The 20,975-nt window shown below is 37.8% G+C and overlaps 1 protein-coding gene across 1 annotated transcript in view; it reads left to right on the top strand.

The window, feature by feature from the left end:
• Window positions 1–20,975, top strand: part of LOC108637685 (contactin-5-like) — a 544,569-nt gene that overhangs the window by 427,942 nt on the left and 95,652 nt on the right. The window contains exon 5 of the mRNA XM_018059879.1: window positions 7,604–7,699. Within this exon, the coding sequence (XP_017915368.1) occupies window positions 7,604–7,699 (96 nt within the window). The remainder of the gene's footprint in view (window positions 1–7,603; window positions 7,700–20,975) is intronic.

Consider the following 20,975-nt stretch of genomic DNA (forward strand, 5'->3'; position numbering starts at 1 on the left):
ATATCAATCTCTCCCATGGCTTCAAGCTGTGGCCTATGTGCTCATCTTGGAACACTTTTTTGTAAAAGTCCTTGAACAAATGTCAATGATTAACTTTATGAATTATTTTCAGAGCAATGCTGAAGAAGGCTTTGTGCCTTCTCATGCCCCTCTCAAGAACAATAAGCACCTTAATATTCCTTATCAGTCAACCCAGCCAAGGAGAGGAAAAGACAAGTCAGAATTACAAGGCCTAACTCCTTCATCCCGGATCCGTGCCTGCGGAATGAGGAGAGGGGGCTGGGGGCTGTGCCTCCATTTTGTCAGTAATGCCTAATGCAGCTCCTGATAAGAGACATGGGTTCCATCCCTGGGTTGGGAAGATCCCCTGGAGCAGGGTATGGAAATCAACTCCAGTATTTTCGCCTGAAGCATCCCATGAACAGTGAGCCTAGCAGGCTAAGGTCCGTAGGGTCAAACAGAGTTTGACATGACCGAAGCAACTTAGCATGCGCTCACAGACATTTTTACAGAAATCATAGAAGTTAAATCCATGGGCCACTCAGATAGATCATTCATCTTAGTTACTCAATCTTATATATGAATCTGATACTCAAAAGTTCAGTTCAGTTCAATCACTCATTCCTGACTCTCAGTGACCCCATGGACTGAAGTACTCCAGACTTCCCTGTCCATCACCAACTCCTGGAGCTTGGTAAAACTGATGACCATCCAGCTGGTGATGCCATCCAACCATCTCATCCTCTGTCATTACCTTCTCCTCCTGCCTTCAATCTTTTACAGAATCCAGGTCTTTTCCAGTAAATCAGTTCTTCTAATCCAGGTGGCCAAATATTGGAGTTTCAGCTTCAGCATCAGTCCTTCCAATGAACACCCAGGACTGATCTCCTTTAGGATGGACTAGTTGGATCTCCTTGCAATCCAAGGGACTCTCAAGACTCTTCACCAACACCAGAGTTCAAAAGTATCAATTCTTTGGCACTCAGCTCTCCAACGCACATCCATACATGACTACTGGAAAAACAGTAGCTTTGACTAGACAGACCTTTGTTGGCAAAGTAATGTCTCTGCTTTTTAATATGCTGTGTAGATTGGTTATAGCTTTTCTTCCAAGGAGCAAATGTCTTTTAATGTTATGGCTGCAGTCACCATCTGCAGTGATTTTGGAGCCCAAAGAAATAAAGCCTGTCACTGTTTCCATTGTTTCCCTATTCTATTTGGCATGAAGTTTTGGGACTGGATGCTATGATCTTAGTTTTTTGTTTGTTTGTTTGTTTTTCTTTTTCTAAATATAAATTTATTTATTTTAATTGGAGGTTAATTACTTTACAATATTGTATTGGTTTTGCCATACATCAACATGTATCTGCCACAGGTATACATGTGTTCCCCATCCTGAACCACCCTCCTTCCACCCTCCCAGTACCATCCCTCTGGGTTGTCTCAGTGCACCAGCCCCAAGCATCCAGTATCATGCACTGAACCTGGACTGGCAACTCGTTTCATATATGATATTATATCTGTTACAATGCCATTCTTCCAAATCATCCCACCCTCTCCCTCTCTCACAGAGTCCAAAAAACTGTTCTATACATCTGTGTCTCTTTAGCTGTCTCACAAACAGGGTTATCATTACCATCTTTCTAAATTCCACATATATGCATTAGTAATACATTTGAATCAGTTCTAATGAGGTGGATGAAACTGGAGCCTATTATACAGAGTGAAGTAAGCCAGAAAGATCTTAGTTATTTGAGTGTTGAGTTTAAGCCAACTTTTTCACTCTTTTTTCAGTTTCATCAAGAAGCTTTTTATTTACTCTTTGCTTTCTGCCATATGGGTCATATCATGTGCATATCTGAGGTTATTGATATTTCTCCTGGCAACCTTGATTCCTGCTTATGCTTCATCCAGCCTAGCATTTCATATAATGCACCCCGCATATAAGTTAAATAAGCAGGTTGGCAATATACAGCCTCGATGTACTCCTTTCCCTATTTGGAACCAGTCCATTGTTCCATGTCACATTCTAGCTGTTGCTTCTTGACCTACATACAGATTTCTCAGGAGGCAGGTCAGGTGGTCTGGTATCCCTATGTCTTTAAGAATTTTCCACAGTTTGTGGTGATCCACAAAGCCAAAGGCTTTGGCATAGTCCATAAAACAGAAGTAGATGATTTTCTGGAATTCTCTTGCTTTTTCGATGCTCCAACAGATGTTGGCAATTTGATCTCTGGTTCCTCTGCCTTTTCTAAATCCAGCTTGAACATCTGGAAGTTTATGGTTCACGTACTGTTGAAGCCTGGCTTTGAGAATTTTGAGCATTACTTTGCTAGCATGTGAGATGAGATGATTCAATTGTGCAGTAGTTTGAGCATTTTTTGACATTGCCTTTCTTTGGGATTGGAGAAGGAAATGGCAACCCACTCCAGTATTCTTGCCTGGAGAATCCCATGGACAGAGGAGCTTGGTGGGCTACAGTCCATGGGTTGCAAAAAGTCGGACACGACTTCACTTTCACTTTTCTTTGTGATTGGAATGAAAACTGACCTTTTCCAGTCCTGTGGCCACAAGTTTTCCAAATTTGCTGGCATATTTAGTGCAGCATTTTCACAGCATCATCTTTTAAGATTTGGAATAGCTCGGCTGGAATTCCATCACCTCCACTAGCTTTGTCTGTAGTGATGCTTCCTAAGGCCCACTTGACTTCACACTCCAGGATGTCTGGCTCTGGATGAGTGATCACAATATCCTGGTTATCTATTTAGGTCATTAAGATCTTTTTGTATAGTTCTTCTGTATGTTCTTGCTACCCCTTCTTAATATCTTCTGCTTTTTGTAGGTCCATACCATTTCTGCCCTTTATTGTGTCCATCTTTGCATGAAATATTCCCTTTGTATCTCTAATTTTCTTGAGATCTCTATTCTTACCCACTCCATTATTTTCCTCTATTTCTTTGCATTGATCACTTATGAAGGCTATCTTATCTCTCGTTGCTATTCTTTGGAACTCTTCATTCAAGGTGGATATATCTTCCTTTTCTCCTTTTCCTCTCACCTCTCTTCTTTTCTCTTCTTTTCTATTTGTAAGGCCTCCTCAGACAACCATTTTGCCTTTTTACAGTCCTTTTTCTTGGGGATGGTTTTGGTCATGGCCTCCTGTACAATGTTACAAACCTCCATCCATAGTTCTTCAAGCACTTCAAAGCTAATCCCTTGAATCTATCTGTCACTTCCACTGTACAATTGTAAGGGATTTGATTTAGGTCATACCTGGATGGTCTAGTGGTTTTCCCAACTTTCTTCAATGTAAGTCTGAATTTGGCAATAAGGGGAGAAGGCAATGGCACCCCACTCCAGTACTCTTGCCTGGAAAATCCCATGGATGGAGGAGCCTGTAGGCTGCAGTCCATGGGGTCGCTGAGGGTCAGACACAACTGAGCGACTTCACTTTGACTTTTCACTTTCATGCATTGGAGAAGGAAATGGCAACACACTCCAGTGTTCTTGCCTGGAGAATCCCAGGGACGGGGGAGCCTGGTGGGCTGCCGTCTAAGGGGTCGCACAGAGTCGGACACGACTGAAGTGACTTAGAAGTAGCAGTTGGCAATAAGGAGTTCATGATCTGAGCCACAATCAACTCTTGGTCTTGTTTTCGCTGACTGTATACAGTTTCTCCATCTTCAGCAACAAAGAATATAATCAGTCTGATTTCTGTGTTGACCATATGGTGATGTCCATATGTAGTCTTCTCTTGTGTTATTTGTAGAGGGTGTTTGCTTTGACCAGTACATTTTCTTGGCAAAACTCCATTAGCCTTTGCCCTGCTTCATTTTGTACTCCAATACCAAAATTGCCTGGAACTCCAGATATCTTGTGACTTCCTACTTTTGGATTCCAGTCCCCTATAATGAAAAGGACATCTTTTTTTGCGTGTTAGTTCTAGAAGGTCTGTAGGTCTTCATAGAATTGTTCAACTTCAGCTTCTTCAGCATTACTGGTTGGGCCATAGACTTGGATTGCTGTGATATTGAATGGCTTGCCTTGGAAACGAAAAGAGATCATTTTGTCATTTTTGAGTTTGCACCCAAGTACTGCATTTTGGACTCTTTTGGTGACTGTGTGGGCTACCCCATTTCTTCTTAAAGACTCTTGATCACAGTAGTAGATATAATGGCCATCTGAATTAAATTCACCCATTCTAGTCCATTATACCACTGATTCCTAAAATGTAGATGTTCATTCTTGTCATCTCCTGTTTGACCACTTCCAATTTGCCTTGATTAGTTCAATTGTATGATTAGTTTATATATCTACAGTCTTCCTTTACAGCTTTTCTGTATTATCAGTACCTAATATAGATTTTGGTATACAGCTTGCACTGAAAAAAAAAAAAAAAAACAAAAAAAAAACCACCTGTTAAATGAATTAAGGAAAAGATTTGTCTTATTTGTGGTCAATATGCTTCCAATCGCACATTTCAGCCTTATAGTCTGTCACATGTGACTCTCAGCCGTATCATTAATTGTATGAATTGGTTGGATAGATATAATCCTGTAAGCTGCAGTTCTAGGTAAAGCTCCATTATCAAACTCTGCATGAGTTTCTGGACTTGGAAAAAAGGTCTGAGAAAAAATAAAACCTGAGGTCTTGTGATTCTTTATTACAAACTTCCTCCTCCAAATTGCTTGTCTTTTAGTCCATGTGTTTCATAATAAGTCCAGAAAGAAGTTTATTTCAGTTTATAATTTGAATCTGAATTTTAGAGTTCTTACAGTAAAATTTTTACTCTTACTCATTTTTCACCTTAAAGATCAAAATAGAACATAGAAAGGTTTTTTTTTTTTTTTTTTTTTTTTTTACTTCCTATGAGTGCATGCTAAGTCACTTCAGTAATGTCCAACTCTGTGACCCTATGGACCAGAACCCACCAGGCTCCTCTGTTCATGGGATTCTCTAGGCAAGAGTACAAGAGTCAGTTGCCATTCCCTTCTCCAAGGGATCTGCCTGATGCAGGGATCAAACCTGCTGTAAGTGACAATATAATAATCAAAGATTCATCCATACAATTCTTTTTTTTTCTTTTTTGCATTTCTCTTCTTCATACATAGAATGTTTATTCTAACTAAGTTCTCTGATGACCACCTGCAAAGTAACTGCTTTCTCTTAACCATGAGATCAAAACAACCAGTAGTATTTTTAGTCGGACTATTCTCTCTAGTTGCCATTCCTGCTCCAATTAAGAATTTTTTTTACATCCATCTGGTCTCAGATCAACCAGAATCTTGCCTGACACAAAGACTACTTTCACATTAAAAATAATCAAGTTTTACTCTTTTTTATTCTAGGAGGAAGGATTTAAATGAAAAAAGCACACTCTCCATCAAAGTGCAGGCTTTTCTTTAGTATTTCTGTATATGTCTTTATGAGACAAAAATGATCTATTCACAATTGAAAAAACTCCATTTATTTTTGTACTGCTGATGCTATAGCTCCTAGGAAGCAATGACACAAAGACAATTCCAGGAGAAACTGTTGAATTGTACCTGTATTAACAGATGATAAATAAAGCAGTTAGGGCTGATATTATCCTTTGGGTCACTGAGATCTCAAAACACAATTCAGGTCATAGTTATTCTATAATTTTCTTTTCTGTGTCTAATTTCTAGGCCATACCCATACTTCAATTTATGAGAAATAAGCATTCATTTGGGATTGTTTCCCATTCAAATATTTTAACTATAATAAGTTGATTTGAAAAGTCATAATGAACATAATAAAAACTTTTAGTAAGTGTATTAGAAGCTAAATATACATACCTTTAAGAAAACATTTAAGAAATTTAGTTAGAATAAATTGATATCCAAATAGCTTTCCAGAATTTATAAATTCAATGAGGATGAAAAAAGGAAAATAAAACCATATAATTTCTAAAGAGATATTACAACCCCATTGCTCACTGTGCTGTGTTTATAAGAGTAGTCAAAAGAAGTTAACTGAGAAACCTTGTCATGCTTTGTTTTCAGATTGAGGGTATTTGTTAGGGAAAACAAGAAAGACAGCTTCTGTCTTTAAGTGTCAGTGAAAATGAGTTTAAAGCCATGCATTATGTACATTTGAAAGTTAATGGAGCTGATTTTTATTAGAAGTTAGTGTATAGGTTTTCAAACCAAAAAAAAGTAGTAGAATAAATTTTCCTTTTTGTTTTACCACTTTACTTATTTATAGTAACTATTATATACTTAACTATTTACAATGAAATGCACATGTATGTAAAATCCTAAACACTTTCCTCTAGAATGAATTCCTTTCTATTTATTCATTATGCCTTGACTGTTTACTAGTCCTTCATGGTTTTGAATGTATTTTAAAAGGTTGGATTGTAAATCCATTAAATTTTAAATTCCAAGCCATCTCTCAAAAATGTAATTTATAGAATTTCTTTTAGAATATTAAAGCTGATGATTTATCTCTTTCATATCCATTCAGTATATTTTCTTGACTGCTTACCTTCATCATTCATCAGATTAACAAACATTAAATTTGAGGGTCTGCATTGTATTATTATTAAACAATACTACTTTAGCATGAAATGACTTTTTTTAAAAAAAATCTCCTTTGTAATTGATAGTGATAGGAAAGGCAGAACATCTCAAGAAGCATTTCTCACCAGGGAAACATGATTTTACAAAATTGGAATTCTAAGACAATGTTTATTCATAAAAATATTGAACTCCTATCATTTCAAGAAATTATTCTAAAACTCATTTATTTAATCAACCACGCTTAAGAAAAAAGGAAGGTACAAATGTACTGAGCTATGGATAGCTTAATAAAAAAATATATATAAATAATGCATACCGTTCTTTTTTAAGGCCACTCTATTTTTAGGACAATGTTTTTAAATTGTGCAAATGCAAGAAAATTTAAGGGAAGACAATTGAAACTCAATCAATGCATTAGTCCTTCATACATTCAAGTTAGTGTTTCAATAACTATAATATTTCTTGAATAATCAAAACGGAGGAGTATAATTAATTTGTACACACCATTCCAGGCTTACATAAAATGAAAGTAACAAGACATTTTCACTCACATTTATAGAAAAGGGGTCCTTATATCTTCATTATATTTTGCTTGAGTGCACAAGTCCTTCTAATTTGGCAAATTCATGCTTGGTTTTACATACCATTTCTAGCATGACAGATGATTAGGAAGCAGTTTGGGCACCAGACACCCCAACCACTTCTGTTCTTAATATGCATGAGTGGCTTTGATTGGTAGTAGAAAAATTAACATGTAAAAGCTATTATAAAGAAATACAGTAATTATTCAATGTGTTATAAAGCTATTGTTTAATTTATCCCGACACTGGCAATTTGTATGCACTATACATAGAAATTAGGAATGCACACATAGTCTGAAAAGCATGATATTTAAAATTGGATGGTAGAGATTTATTGTTAAAACTTTCCTCTCACTGCTCAACAAAGGAAAAGAAACGTTGCTTAGATAATGATAGAAAAGTAAGGACAAGTTACAAGAGCAGTAATTCTTTAAGCTCCTTCTTGCTTCGCATCTGAACGCTGTGTTATGTTGGCAGATCTGGGGAACTTTAGTGGCCGGACGAGAAGCGCGGTGTCCGTTAGGGAAGGCCAAGGGGTCGTCCTCCTGTGCTCACCTCCGCCTCACTCGCCAGGTAAGTCGTCTCCCTTTCCTGTCGCTGCTGCTCTCCTCCTGTGTCCTCGTTCTTCTAGACAGGGTGTTGACCGGGAAACATTCAGGTGACATGTGTGTGGTTTCCTTGATGTGTATCAGGGTACCAGGTGAGTAATTAAAGACCATATTTTCTGAATGCCACGGGACAGGAGACTGAGCTCCTCTGATAAGACTTTTTTATGGCCTGAGTGTGGACCATCCTGGTTATGGATGTCTCTCTTTGCCTGCCACCAGGGAGGAATATACTACCTGGAGCCACAGGGAAAGTGATAAGCTGAGAAAGTTAGGAACTTTTCAAAATTGTTGGGAATGTCAGAGTTGAGTTAACTGAACACCAATGTGCCTCTTGTTTCAGAAGATAAGCTGAAAACTGGGTTGTTTATGGCATAATTTTTCACACTGGAACAAAAAATGTTAAGAAATATTTCTTGAGTTTCATACAGCTATGATTTCCTTGTTGTTTTCTGACTATTTGAGTTCTTGTTTGTAAAAGTTATAATAGTAGGTAAGTATTTCTCACGGTTTGAAGTAACAGAATAGTCAACTGTGCTCAGATTAATTATTTCCCCTCTTGCCAACTCACAGATAATTATTTCCATGTTGTTTAAGTTTTATAGTTTGAAGTGAGTACTTCTTGGCAACTCAGTAAAGTTTTCCTATAATGCAATTTAAGAAAGGCCAGCAGCAATTGAAGAGAAAGAGAGAGAATCAAATGTCTATTTCTATGTGAGAAATAATGAAGATTTTAGTTAACAAGTGGAAACAGAATTCAGGATCCTGGTACCTCAATCAATTTTTCTCTTTTGTTTAGAGTGAAAACCAAACTTGTCTCTAGGTTGCATTACTAGTGTAGTATTGGGGCCCAATTGTGTTCCATCATAGATAATCCTTATCATGGTTTACAATAAGACCTCAAATCAATTTTCTTTAAGTTCCTCATCTCTATCAGACCCTAATTTTATTTTTAATTGAAAGAAAAGTAAGCTAAGATTCAACAGGAAAATATTTTTGAAGCTATTTTAGTTTGAAACTAAGATAATAATCACTGTGAGGAATAATTTCTGAGTTATACCAACTTCATTCCAATATGTCAATTCAGTTGTCCCAATCCTTTTGTGAGTAGTTTGTGAACTTTATAGAAAACATATTCAGTCTTACCTACATGCGTTTTTTTAAAATGGATTTTAGTAGGCTTAAGAGAATCCTATGAAATTAGTATGTTATGTTTAATGTTGGGTTATTATGTTTAGTTTGAAGAGAAGTATTAGATAAATGTGTTAGAGATAACAAGGAGGGGAAGATGGAGGGAGGCTAGGGAAAGGAGAGGGGGGAGGAGGCAACAGACTCTGCAGAGAATGAAAGTGTTCATCAGCAACTTTACAGGGATTAGCAATACGCAGTGACTCCCGTGGAGAAAAAAAGGAAGATTTTCTCTGAGATACAATCTATGTTGCAGGGCTGTTGAAACATGTTAAAAAATGAAATGAGAGAGAACGATTAAAGAAGCAAAACTGTAAGATTACACATAAACAAATTATCCAATTGGCAGAGAAAACATATACAGAAGATTTATAATGGGAAAAAATAGTGTAATGAATTGTATACATGACAAGCATAAGATAAGAATATCTATGAATAATTGATTAAATAAATAAAAATGTGATCTTTGAGATCAACAAGAATAAAGCTGGCTTATTTGTTATTGTATTGTATGACAATATATGTGTCATAAGAAATATTAGACTTATTAGATAATTTAAAATTGTAGAGGAGATTATATTCTACTAGGTACATATGTTGAAGTGTTATATGAAATGACTTACTCAAACATCAGTGTTAACATAACAGAATTTGGGGGGACACATGCATGACCCGAAATAACTACAGTAGCTCAGCTTCCAGGCCAGTGACTAACACTTAAAAGTTGGTCATTTATCCCTTGATCAGCCAAATCCTATAATATATCTCTAGCTTTTTTGTTAAGCATGTCAATTATATTCTGGTTCCAACTGAAACTTGCACATCCCACAAAGACACGGCTTCCACTGCAGGCCTTTAAAGTTATGGCTGTTTATTTTGTCAGATTGTTTATGTGCCATTCAAAGTGAGATTGGAACACATATTCTCCCTTTTCCTCATTGCACATTCTCTATTCTTACCAAAAAAAAAAAAAAAAAAAACCCTCTGTTTTCAGAATTTCAGTTTAGACTCTGCAAATCTTCATTGCTGTCATTTACAGACTCCCAGCTTACTCCTTTTCATTTTGTCTTCTTTTTGCCATTCCAGTGGTCTTGGTTTACTATCATTCTCAGGCACTTCATCTGCTATTATCAGCAGCTATGGTTTCTTGACTGGGCTTCCAGTTAAGGTAGCACTAGTGGTAAAGAATCTGCCTGCCAACGCAGAAGACACAGGAGACTCAAGTTTGTTCCCTGGATCAGGAAGATCTCCTGGAGTAGGAAACAGTACCCTACTCCAGTAGAGGAAATGGCACCCCTCTCCAGTATTCTTGCCTGGAAAATTCCTTGTGCAAGAGGAGCCTGGCAAGCTACAGGCCATGGAACCACAAAGAGTTGGACTTGGCTGAGCGACTGAGAATACATACAGTTTCTGCTCACTGCTTCCTTGATTCCAGGAACCCTTCAACCTCATTGAAGTCTGCAAATCGTTGATATTACCTCCTTTTTGCCCTTGTTCCCCTTCTTTGAGTCTCATTTTTCTCCTTCAATCATTATCATTTTTCTTGCTTACAACCTTAATTATTTCAACCTTCTTTTGCCTCACAACACTCACCAAAATCCTAATCCCAATGTAAACCCATTCTTCAACCTGAAACTACTCAACTTTATATGACTATAAAAGGAATTCCCTCATGGTTCTGCAGTTAGGATTCCATCCTTTCACTGCCAAGGGCATAGGTTCGATCCCTGGTCAGTTGGGAACTAAGATCCCACAAGCCGCACAGTATAGCCAATACATATGTATATACATATGTATGTATATATGACACTATAAAAATAGTTAGGCAGATTAGTCTAAATTTGGGAGCTTTCCAGGTGGTGCTAGTGGTAAAGAACCTGCCTGCCAATGCAGGAGACATAGAGATGTGATTTGGATCTCTGGCTTGGGAAGATCCCCTGGAAGAGGGCATGGCAACCCACTCCAATATTCTTGCCTAAAAAATCCCATGGACAGATTCCCTGGTGGGCTACAGTCCATAGGGTTTCAGAGTCAGACACGATTGAAGTGACTTAGCACTCGTGCAAGCAGTCTAAATTTAAAATCCAAACTATGAATCTCAAGTACACTTATGCTGACCAGAAATTAAGGGGAAAAAAAAACAAACCTAACCCTCTCATTGTAATTTTGTCAAACCTTCAACGTGTCTCCCTCCATTCAATTTTTCTCCCATCCTCATTTTCAGCTGATAACCATTTCATTGTGAAAAGAAAAGCAATTAGAAGATAACTTTCACAAGCCTTCATCACCAAATTACACACTCATTAACATTTGTTTCATATTCTAACCTCTCTTCTTTAGTATAGATGTACTGCTGTGCTTCTAAGGCCCATCCCTCAACCTGTGTACTGTAATTCATCCTTATTTATCTACTTAAATAAATCACTTCAGTAATTCTCTGTTCTGCTCTTCTAAATTTTCACCGCAGATTGCTTACTTTCTTCTGAATCATTCCTAACAGGGTACAACCATACTGTCCCCTCCTCCATCTGAAAGCAAAGCAATACAAAGCAAACCTCTCCTCTTTCAGCTACCACCTCATTTTTTTCTGCTCCTCTCCATAGCAAACTCTTCAGAGGCTTTGTATGTGCATTATCCAGTTCAACTCTGATGCTGTCTTTTTGTCTCTTTCTTTCTTTCTTCCCTCTTTCTCTGTCCTTTCTCTAACTTTTTAGTAGACTTACTGAGAGCCAACTTCGACCCTAGAACACTCACCTACTTTAAGTGTACAGTGAGAATGTGGCCATCTACCGCATTCAGAGACCTTTCAGCAGAAACCAACTAAGCTGAAACCCTGATCTTAGACTTCCAGCCTCAGTATCCTTTACTGTTGTTTAAGCCAGCCAGTCTATGGCATTTTGTAATGGCACCCTAAGCAGACTAATGTACCATCTCATTCACAGTCAGTGCTCAAGTCCTTACTGACAATAGCTTGAATTAGACAAGGCTATGGTCCATGTGATCAGATTGGTTAGTTTTCTTTGACTGTGGTTTTCATTCTGTCTGCCTTCTCATGGAGAAGGATAAGAGGCTTATGGAAGCTTCTTGGTGGGAGAGACTGACTGAGGGGGGAAACTAGGCCTTATTCTGATGGGCAGGGCCACGCTCAGTAAGTGAGCTTCTGTATGTGTAACACAATTGTGCCACCATCACAACAGCCCAAGTTTAGAAATTACATTATTTCATACAGGCATTTCCACCCATGTCTTCATGCACTCACTGATCTACTTTCTGTCTCTACATTTTTACCTTTCCTAAAAATTTTATTTTAGTGAAATTATACAATGTGCAGTCTCTGTGTGTGCACTTAATGTTTCTAAGGTGCATCCATATTTGTCGGTATGTTATTCCATATCGCTGAATAGTATTCCATGGAACAGATATACCTCAGTTTATGGCATCTTTAACATTACAGCATTATTTTCAGTCCTCATATTGGAAACTCTTTCTTTTATAAAACACTTTCTTGCAGAATTCCACACTCATTAGTTTTCCTCTTACCTTACTTTGTAATCCCCTGTGTTGATTTTGCCCCATCTCCTCAAACTCATAATCTTACAGCCACTCATGTGTCAGGTTTTGAACTTCTTTCTTTAATATACCCTATTCCATGATATTTCACCCCACAATACTCTTTAAATACTGATATCTCCCAAATGTATGTCTCCAATCAGGAATCTGGTTGTACTTCTAACCGCCTACTCAACATTTCCATTTGCATGGCTAATAGGAACTGCAAACTTACCCATGAGTTACACTGAACTCCTGGTTATATCTTCCCCAAATATGAGATCTTTTCCCGCTAAATTAATGACAATTCCATTCCTTGCAATTCATCAGTGTTTGAGACATTTTTTCTTACTTTCTTTCACTCCTCCCATAAAAACTGTCAGCAATTTTATTGGTCCTACTATAAATTTTATCTGGAATCTGACAATTTCTCATACCTTCCATGCCAGTTCTCTAGTATAAGATATAATTATTACCTACCTGATTTGTTGCAGTAGCCTTTTAATGGTTCTCTATTATTTTTGACTTTACCTTTTTAAAATCTGTTCTCAACATGGTAGTTAAGAGTGACCTTCAGTTCAGTTCAGTCACTCAGTCGTGTCCGACTCTTTGTGACCACATGAACTGTAGCACGCCGGGCCTCCCTGTCCATCACCAGCTCCCACAGTTCACCTAAACCCATGTCCATTGAGTTGGTGATGGCATCCAACCATCTCATCCTCTGTCGTCCCCTTTTCCTCCTTCCCTCAATCTTTCCCAGCATCAGGGTCTTTTCCAATGAGTCAGCTCTTTGCATCAGGTGGCCAAAGTATTGAAGTTTCAGCTTCAGCATCAGTCCTTCCAATGAATATTCAGGACTGATTTCCTTTTGGATGGACTTGTTGGATCTCCTTGCAGTCCAAGGGACTCTCAAGAGTCTTCTCCAACATCACAATTTAAAAACATCAGTTCTTTGGCACTCAGATTTCTTTATAGTCCAACTCTCACATCCATACATGACCAATGGAAAATCCATAGCCTTATAGTTTTTATCATGTCACCTCTCTGTCCAAAACACTCCAGAAACTTCCTGTCTGCTAAAGATTGAATTGAGTTATCCTTAAGTTCATATGAAGCCCCAATATTTGGAGATGGGTCCTTTGGGAAGTAATTAGGTGTATAGAGGTACCTTGAGGATAGGACCTTCTTGATGGAATTAGTGCCCCTATAAGAAGAGATATCAGAGAGCTTGCTCTTTCTTTCCATAATTTGACAATTTAGTGAGAATGTGGCCATCTACCAGTCAGACACCTTTCAGCAGAAACCAACTAAGCTGAAACCCTGATCTTAGACTTCCAGTCTCAGTATCCTTTACTGTTGTTTAAGCCAGCCAGTCTATGGCATTTTGTAATGACACCCTAAGCAGACTAATATACCATCTCATTCACAGTCAGTGCTCAAGTCCTTACTGACAAAGGCTATGGTCCATGTGATCAGATTAGGTTAGTTTTCTTTGACTGTGGTTTTCATTCTGTCTGCCTTCTCATGGAGAAGGATAAGAGGCTTATGGAAGCTTCTTGGTGGGAGAGACTGACTGAGGGGGAAACTAGGCCTTATTCTGATGGGCAGGGCCATGCTCAGTAAATCTTTAATCCAATTTTCTCTTGATGAACAGACTTAGGTGGCTTAGAGGGTAAAGCATCTGCCTGTGATGCAAGAGACCCAGGTTCAATCCCTGGGTGAGGAAGATCCTCTGGAGAAGGAAATGGTGACCCACTCCAGTATTCTTGCCTGGAAAATTCCATGGATGGAGGAGCCTGGAGGGCTACAGTCCATGGGGTCACAGAGAGTTGGACATGACTGAGTGACTTCACTTCACTTCACTTCTCTTGATGGGCAGGGCTATATTCCCTCCTTGTTATTTGACCTGGGGCCAAAACTATGGTGGAGGTAATGAAGATAATGGTGACCTCCTTCAGAAGGTCCCGTGCAGGAACTGCTACACTCAGTGTCTCCAACCCTGGAGCAGGCCACCATCATCCCATGCCTCTGTGGGAGACTCCTGGACACACATGGGCATGTCTGGGTCAGTCTCCTGTGGGGTCACTGCTCCTTTCTCCTGGGTCCTGGTGCACACAAGTTTCTGTTTGTGCCCTCCAAGAGTCTGTTTCCTAGTCCTGTGTAAGTTCTGGTGGCTCTGTGGTGGGGTTAATGACGACCTCCTCCAAGAGGAGTATGGCTTATGCCATACCCAAGTCTGCTGCACCCAGAGCCCCTGCCTCTGCAGCAGTCTACTGCTGACCCATACCTCCACAAGAGACATTCAAACACAGTTCTGTCTCAGGCTCTGTGGGGTCTCTGGGTCCTGGTACACACAAGGTTTGTTTAAGCCCTCTGAGCATCTCTGGCTGGTATGGGGATTTGATTCTAAATGCAGTGTCACCCCTCCTACCATCTTTCTGGGGCTTCTCCTTTGCCCTTGGGCATGAAGTATCTCTGCAAAGTCATTCCAGCACTGCACAGATGCTGCTGCAGTGCCTACTGTATTTCTGGGGCTTCTCTGCCTTTGGACATGGGGTATTTCCTCACAGACTCTAGAGTACCACGCAGCCACTACTCCAGCTCACTGTTTTGGCTCCCAAATCACTGCAGATGATGACTGCAGCGATGAAATTAAGACTCTTGCTCTTTGGAAGAAAAGCTGTGATCAAACTAGACAGAATATTAGAAAGCAGAGATATTATTTTCCAACAAAGTTCCATCTAGTGAAAGGTATGGTTTTTCCAGTAGTCATGTATGGATGTGAGAGTTGGACTATAAAGAAAGCTGAGCACTGAGGAATTGATGCTTTTGAACTGTGATGGAGAAGACTCTTGAGAACCCCTTGGACTGCAAGGAGATCCAACCAGCCCATCCTGAAGGAAATCAGTCCTGAATATTCATTGGAAGGACTGATGCTGAAGCTGAAACTCCAATACTTTGGCCACTTGATGTGAAGAACTTACTCATTTGTAAAGACCCTGTTGCTGGGAAAGATTGAAGATGGGAGGAGAAGGTGACAACAGAGGATGATATGGTGGAATGTCATCATCAACTCAATGGACATGAGTTTGAGTAATCTCTGGGAGTTGGTGATGGGCAGGGAGGCCTATGTTGCTACAATCCACAGGGTCGCAAAGAGTCGGACACAACTGTGTGACTGAACTGACTGACCAAAAATAACTTGGAGAATCCTCACCATTTGACTCCATATAATCTCTCTGACCTTATCTACTATTCTCTTTATTGCTTTTTCATATAATAGTTATATTAGTTTCTCTGATATTCCACAGGAACTAGGTATAGTCTTGCCTCAAAGTCATTCCAGTTGCTATTTTCAATGCCTGATTCCTCTTATGCTTGCCATTTGAATGGCTCACTACTTCACATTCAAATCTTCCTTCAAAACTTACAAGCTTGGTGAAAATTATTCTAATTTCCCTATTTTGATATAAATCCCTACAATTCCTTTCCTCTTTCTCTGTTTTCTTTTTCTCCACAATGATCATCACTTTCCATACATTGTAGAAATTTACTTACTTGCTTATTCCCTGTCCTCTTGAAATAGAATATAAGTCCCACGAGGGCAGAATTTTTGTAGTTTTTATCCAGTGCTGAGCCTCATGTCTAGAACAATGACTGGCATAGAGTAGGGGATCAAAAACATTTGTTGAGTGAGTACATGCCTAATATTCATAAATAAATAAAATTGGCTAAGGTTTTTAGTCCATACATAACTATCAGAAACTGATAAAGAAATCTTAAGAACAAAGAAAAATAGATCAATTGTGTAGTAAGAAAAATTTCTTACCATTCAACTTTCTCTTATAATGATGTTGTGAATTGAAGAAGAGATAAATGAACATGATTCATATCATCAATATGGAAGAATAAAATAAATATAAAATTAAAATAAAAACTGTAACCTGATTGGATTTTTTAATTTAAGTCACAGTCATACTGTGAAATAGTGGATTAATCCTAATGCTTTGCTTTATCAATTAGAAAGACACCTTTGAAATTATCTTGGGAAAGTCAAGTCAAAGAAGTCTTGCTGTAGAGAAAGGGCAAATGTAGAAAGAATAAGCCAGGGCTACTCAATGAGAAAGACCTTGTGATTGCTTTCCTGGTCTGGCACCTCTTAGCAAAGGCCTCAACAACTGCCTTTGTTTTGGTGGGATGAGATTGTGCACTGTGAAATGAGGAAATAACCTGATCCGTACTAGAATCGCAACCCCAAATTTCTGTCAAGTCGAAATAGTTATGTTTTGGGTTGGCCAAATGTTTGTTCAGGTTTCTCCATAAAATGTTATGGAATGGTTAACCAATCTAGTAGGTCATCACAGCATACCTAGTTAACTGATGCTTGATTCTCTTTTGTTCCCTACTCTTTATTTTGCTGCTGATGCTGCTGCTGAGTCGCTTCAGTCGTGTCCAACTCTTTGCAACCCCATAGACGGCAGCCCACCAGGCTCCTGTCCCTGGGATTCTCCAGGCAATACTGGAGTGGGTTGCCATTTCCTTACTACCATCTTTTAAATCATAATTGCTTTATTATTTTATTTTATCAAAAATTTAAATGAAGCAAAGTGTTGGAAGTAAACATTTCCTAATATTTTAATTTCCCCTGGTAGATTATATGTTCCTTAATGGTGCAAAACCTTCTACCTCATATTTGTATCTCTACTATTTAGTGCAGTACCTGACACTTGTAAATATATGAAAAAGTAGAAGAGTAAGTATTCATTAAATGCATGTTTAATAACTGAATAAATGTGCTGATTCGAATGAGAGTTTCATAGGGCTTTAAAAAGTTTTATCAGGCTCCTGCTATCAGTCTATCATAACCAACTCTTATTTATGATAAATATTTGGGTCACCTAATGTCACATTCAAATATTATTATTTCAAATAATATTATTCAAATGTGAAGATGATTATTTCAAAGTTTAGCAAGTACTAAAATTTAGTGACAACTATATGAAATTATAAACATTTTATGCATCAAAGAAGATTAAATAATATTCAGAAATAGCCATCAAATCCATTTTCTTATTACCTCAAATGGATGTTCAATGCACATTTTTTTCCTGTGATTAAAAGCAAAAGCTAGGGTTGATTTATTTGCTGAATTTCCCCATTTACTTTGCAAGAGAGCAATATTAATTCCTGTCAGTAATATGTGTGAATAAAAACATCTTGACTGGATACTGAAGTAGCTATTCATCTACCTGTAAATAGCTATATCTTTTTAGATTCTTAAGCACATCTGATGAAAGTGATTTTGGTTGCCAAAAACCAGTTCTGTCATTTAGAAATCTTGAAATTCAGGGTTTTACTATTTTAAAAAAGCTCTCTGAAAATTTAAAAATAAGCCTCATAAAATCTATGACCAAGCATAGAATTACTTAAAGGTTTAGAGGTTATCACCGCAGATTTTAAATAGCAAATCAGTAGTTACTATTTAACTTTAAATATGTTTTGGTCCTATTTTGTGCAGAAGTATTATCTCAGAAGCTTACACACTTATATCAAAGTGGAAATTAAAATTCTTGTACATCTACTAGACTGCAGTTAAAAATATATCAGTAATGCAACATTTTACAATAAACAATCATATTTTCACATTTGTTGAACCATAAAATCCTTACAAGGGCTTCCCTGGTAGCTCAGCTGGTAAAGAATCCTCCTGCAATGCAGAAGAGCCTGGTTTGATTCCTGGATTGGGCAGATCCCCAGGAGAAGGGATAAGCTACCCACTCCACTATTCTTGCCTGGAGAATCCCATGAACAGAGAAGCCTGGCAGACTACAGTCCATGGGGTCGCAAACAGTTGGGCATGCCTGAGTGACTAAACACAGCACAGCCAGCATAATCCTTGCAAAATATCTGCGAGTTAGCGATTATTTGTCATCCCTATTGTAGAGATGAGGAACCTATAGAAACTTTAGAAGGATTAAGTGTAACACTTAAGCTCTCATCCTTAGTAAATGATGGAACCAGGATTTCAGTCTTTGGTATATTTTATGCGATGTAATATATATTTTGGGTAAAGCTATACTAAATAGCTTTATATATATATAATATATATATTGTTTATACTGTGAACACAAATAAGACTTCTTTAAAAAAAAAACAAAAAACAGTGGACTCATTAACTTCTCAAAATTCTTATTTTATAATATCAAATATTGTACTTACCGTTTCATTCAACAAATGCTTATTGAGTATATATTATCTTTTAATTAATGATCTTAACCTATTTATTTATACCACCTCATTTTTTACTAATTACTATCCCTTTTCTATGATTTATTTACCCTTGTTTCACTTTTTCAGACTTTTTCTAATTAATAGAAGGTTCTTAAATTAATGTTTCCTTCTACTCAATTTAAAATTATGTATTTTATTTCTATTATTTTAGAAATAATATGTAAAATCTTAATATACCTATTTAAAATCATTTTGATTTTATATGATTGCTTCTGGGGATTAATCATTCAATCATTCATTTACTAATCAAACAGAACTTGAGGAAGAAAAAGAACTTAGTTTTATGGCTAAGATATAAAATTGGTTTAGAACAGAATAAGTTTAGTTGAGTCATGGATATGTGAAGAATTACGTACCTGTAGATAGCACAGAAAACTGCATATATAAGTCTGAAGTCTAGGAAAGGGGTCTGGGCAGGACACTATAATTTTAAGCATAATCAGCATAGTTGTCTCAGGATTGATTATGAGATTGATTGGGAGCTCTTAGCAAGAGTGTTTACAGCGTGAACAGCATGATTTCTCTTTGTATAGTAAACATCATGGGGGAAAAAAAAAACAATATAACAAGCAAAAAACAGCTGTTCTGTTTCTATGATACCAACCGGTTTAAATAACTTTGAATTACTGACAGAATTTGTGCATTTATGTGGCACAAATTGAAACTGATCACATTGAAATTAAAAATACCTACAATTCACATTTTTTTTTACTTTATTTTACTTTACAATACTGTATTGGTTTTGCCATACATCAATATAAATCTGCCACAGGTATACACGTGTTCCCAATCCTGAACCCCCCTCCCACCTCCCTCCCCATACCATCTCTCTGGGTCATCCCAGTGCACCAGCCCCAAGCATCCTGTATCCTGCATTGAACTTAGACTGGTGATTCATTTCTTATATGATATTATGCATGTTTCAATGCCATTCTCCCAAATCATCCCACCCTCTCCCTCTCCCACAGAGTCCAAAGACTGTTCTATACATCTGTGTCTCTTTTGCTGTCTCACATACAGGGTTATCATTACCATCTTTCTAAATTCCATATATATATGTTAGTATACTATATTGGTGTTTTTCTTTCTGGCTTAATTCACTCTGTATAATCAGCTCCAGTTTCATCCACCTCATTAGAACTGATTCAAATATATTCTTTTTAATGGCTGAGTAATACTCCATTGTGTATATGTACCACAGTTTTCTTATCCATTCATCTGCTGATGGACATCTAGGTTGCTTCCATGTCCTGGCTCCCCCAATTCACATTTTTTAACTCCAAATGTTTATAAGAATTAACTGCTTGGATGAAAAAGATTTATTGACTATTTAAAAATTGCATTGTTGTAGTTTTAAACATGCAAAAGCTAAAGTTTAATGCACCTTCTATATGCCCTGGAACACCAGAGGCTCAATGCCTGTAGAAGAGAGGAGCTTATATCCTCAACAGATATAGTACTTGCATACTAAGTTGCTTCAGTCGTGTCAGACTCTTTGTGACCCTATGAACTGCAGCCTACCAGTCTCTCCTATCCCTGGGATTCTCCAGGCAAGAATACTGGATTGGATTGCTGTGTCCTCCTCCAGGGATCTTCCCAACCCAGAGATCGAACCCACATCTCTTATGTCTCCTGCATTGGCAGGCAGGTTCTTCACCACTAGCACCTCCTGGGAAACCCGGTGGATCCTGAGACAGGTGTGAAAAGACCTTAGAAGATGCAAGCCGAGTCCCAACAAAGTTGATTTAAAGTAAAAGAAACATCAGAGTACATAAAGCCACCTGCATCCAGATAAAAAACAATAATTAATATTTATTTCCAACAAATGTTATCATTTTCTTTATTCTACTGCCTGGACCCTTAGCTTATTCTAGCTTTACTAACCTAGTATTGTTTGCCTTGGTGATCTTGTAAAATTATGTGTGACTGAGTCCCAGGCAAAATAAATGCCCAGTCTGATATATCTGTCTCCCTAAAAATTCAAAACCATAGAAACAGGTCCAGTTCCCCCAAACATGCTCTCTAAACCAGTCCATCCCCCTATTGTCCCTCCTCCAATCACAGAATTATGGGGACTCCATGGCACTCATGGGTAACACAGTGCTGAGTGTAACCTGAGTCTTAAAGTGAAGGAGAATAAAATATAATACTTGGTTATTTCATAGCCAAGAAAACTGGATGGATGGTATTACATAATGATTTATAGACTAACATTT

Source organism: Capra hircus, chromosome 15 (assembly GCF_001704415.2).
Source record: "Capra hircus breed San Clemente chromosome 15, ASM170441v1, whole genome shotgun sequence".
In the NCBI taxonomy this organism is placed as follows: Eukaryota; Metazoa; Chordata; class Mammalia; order Artiodactyla; family Bovidae; genus Capra; species Capra hircus.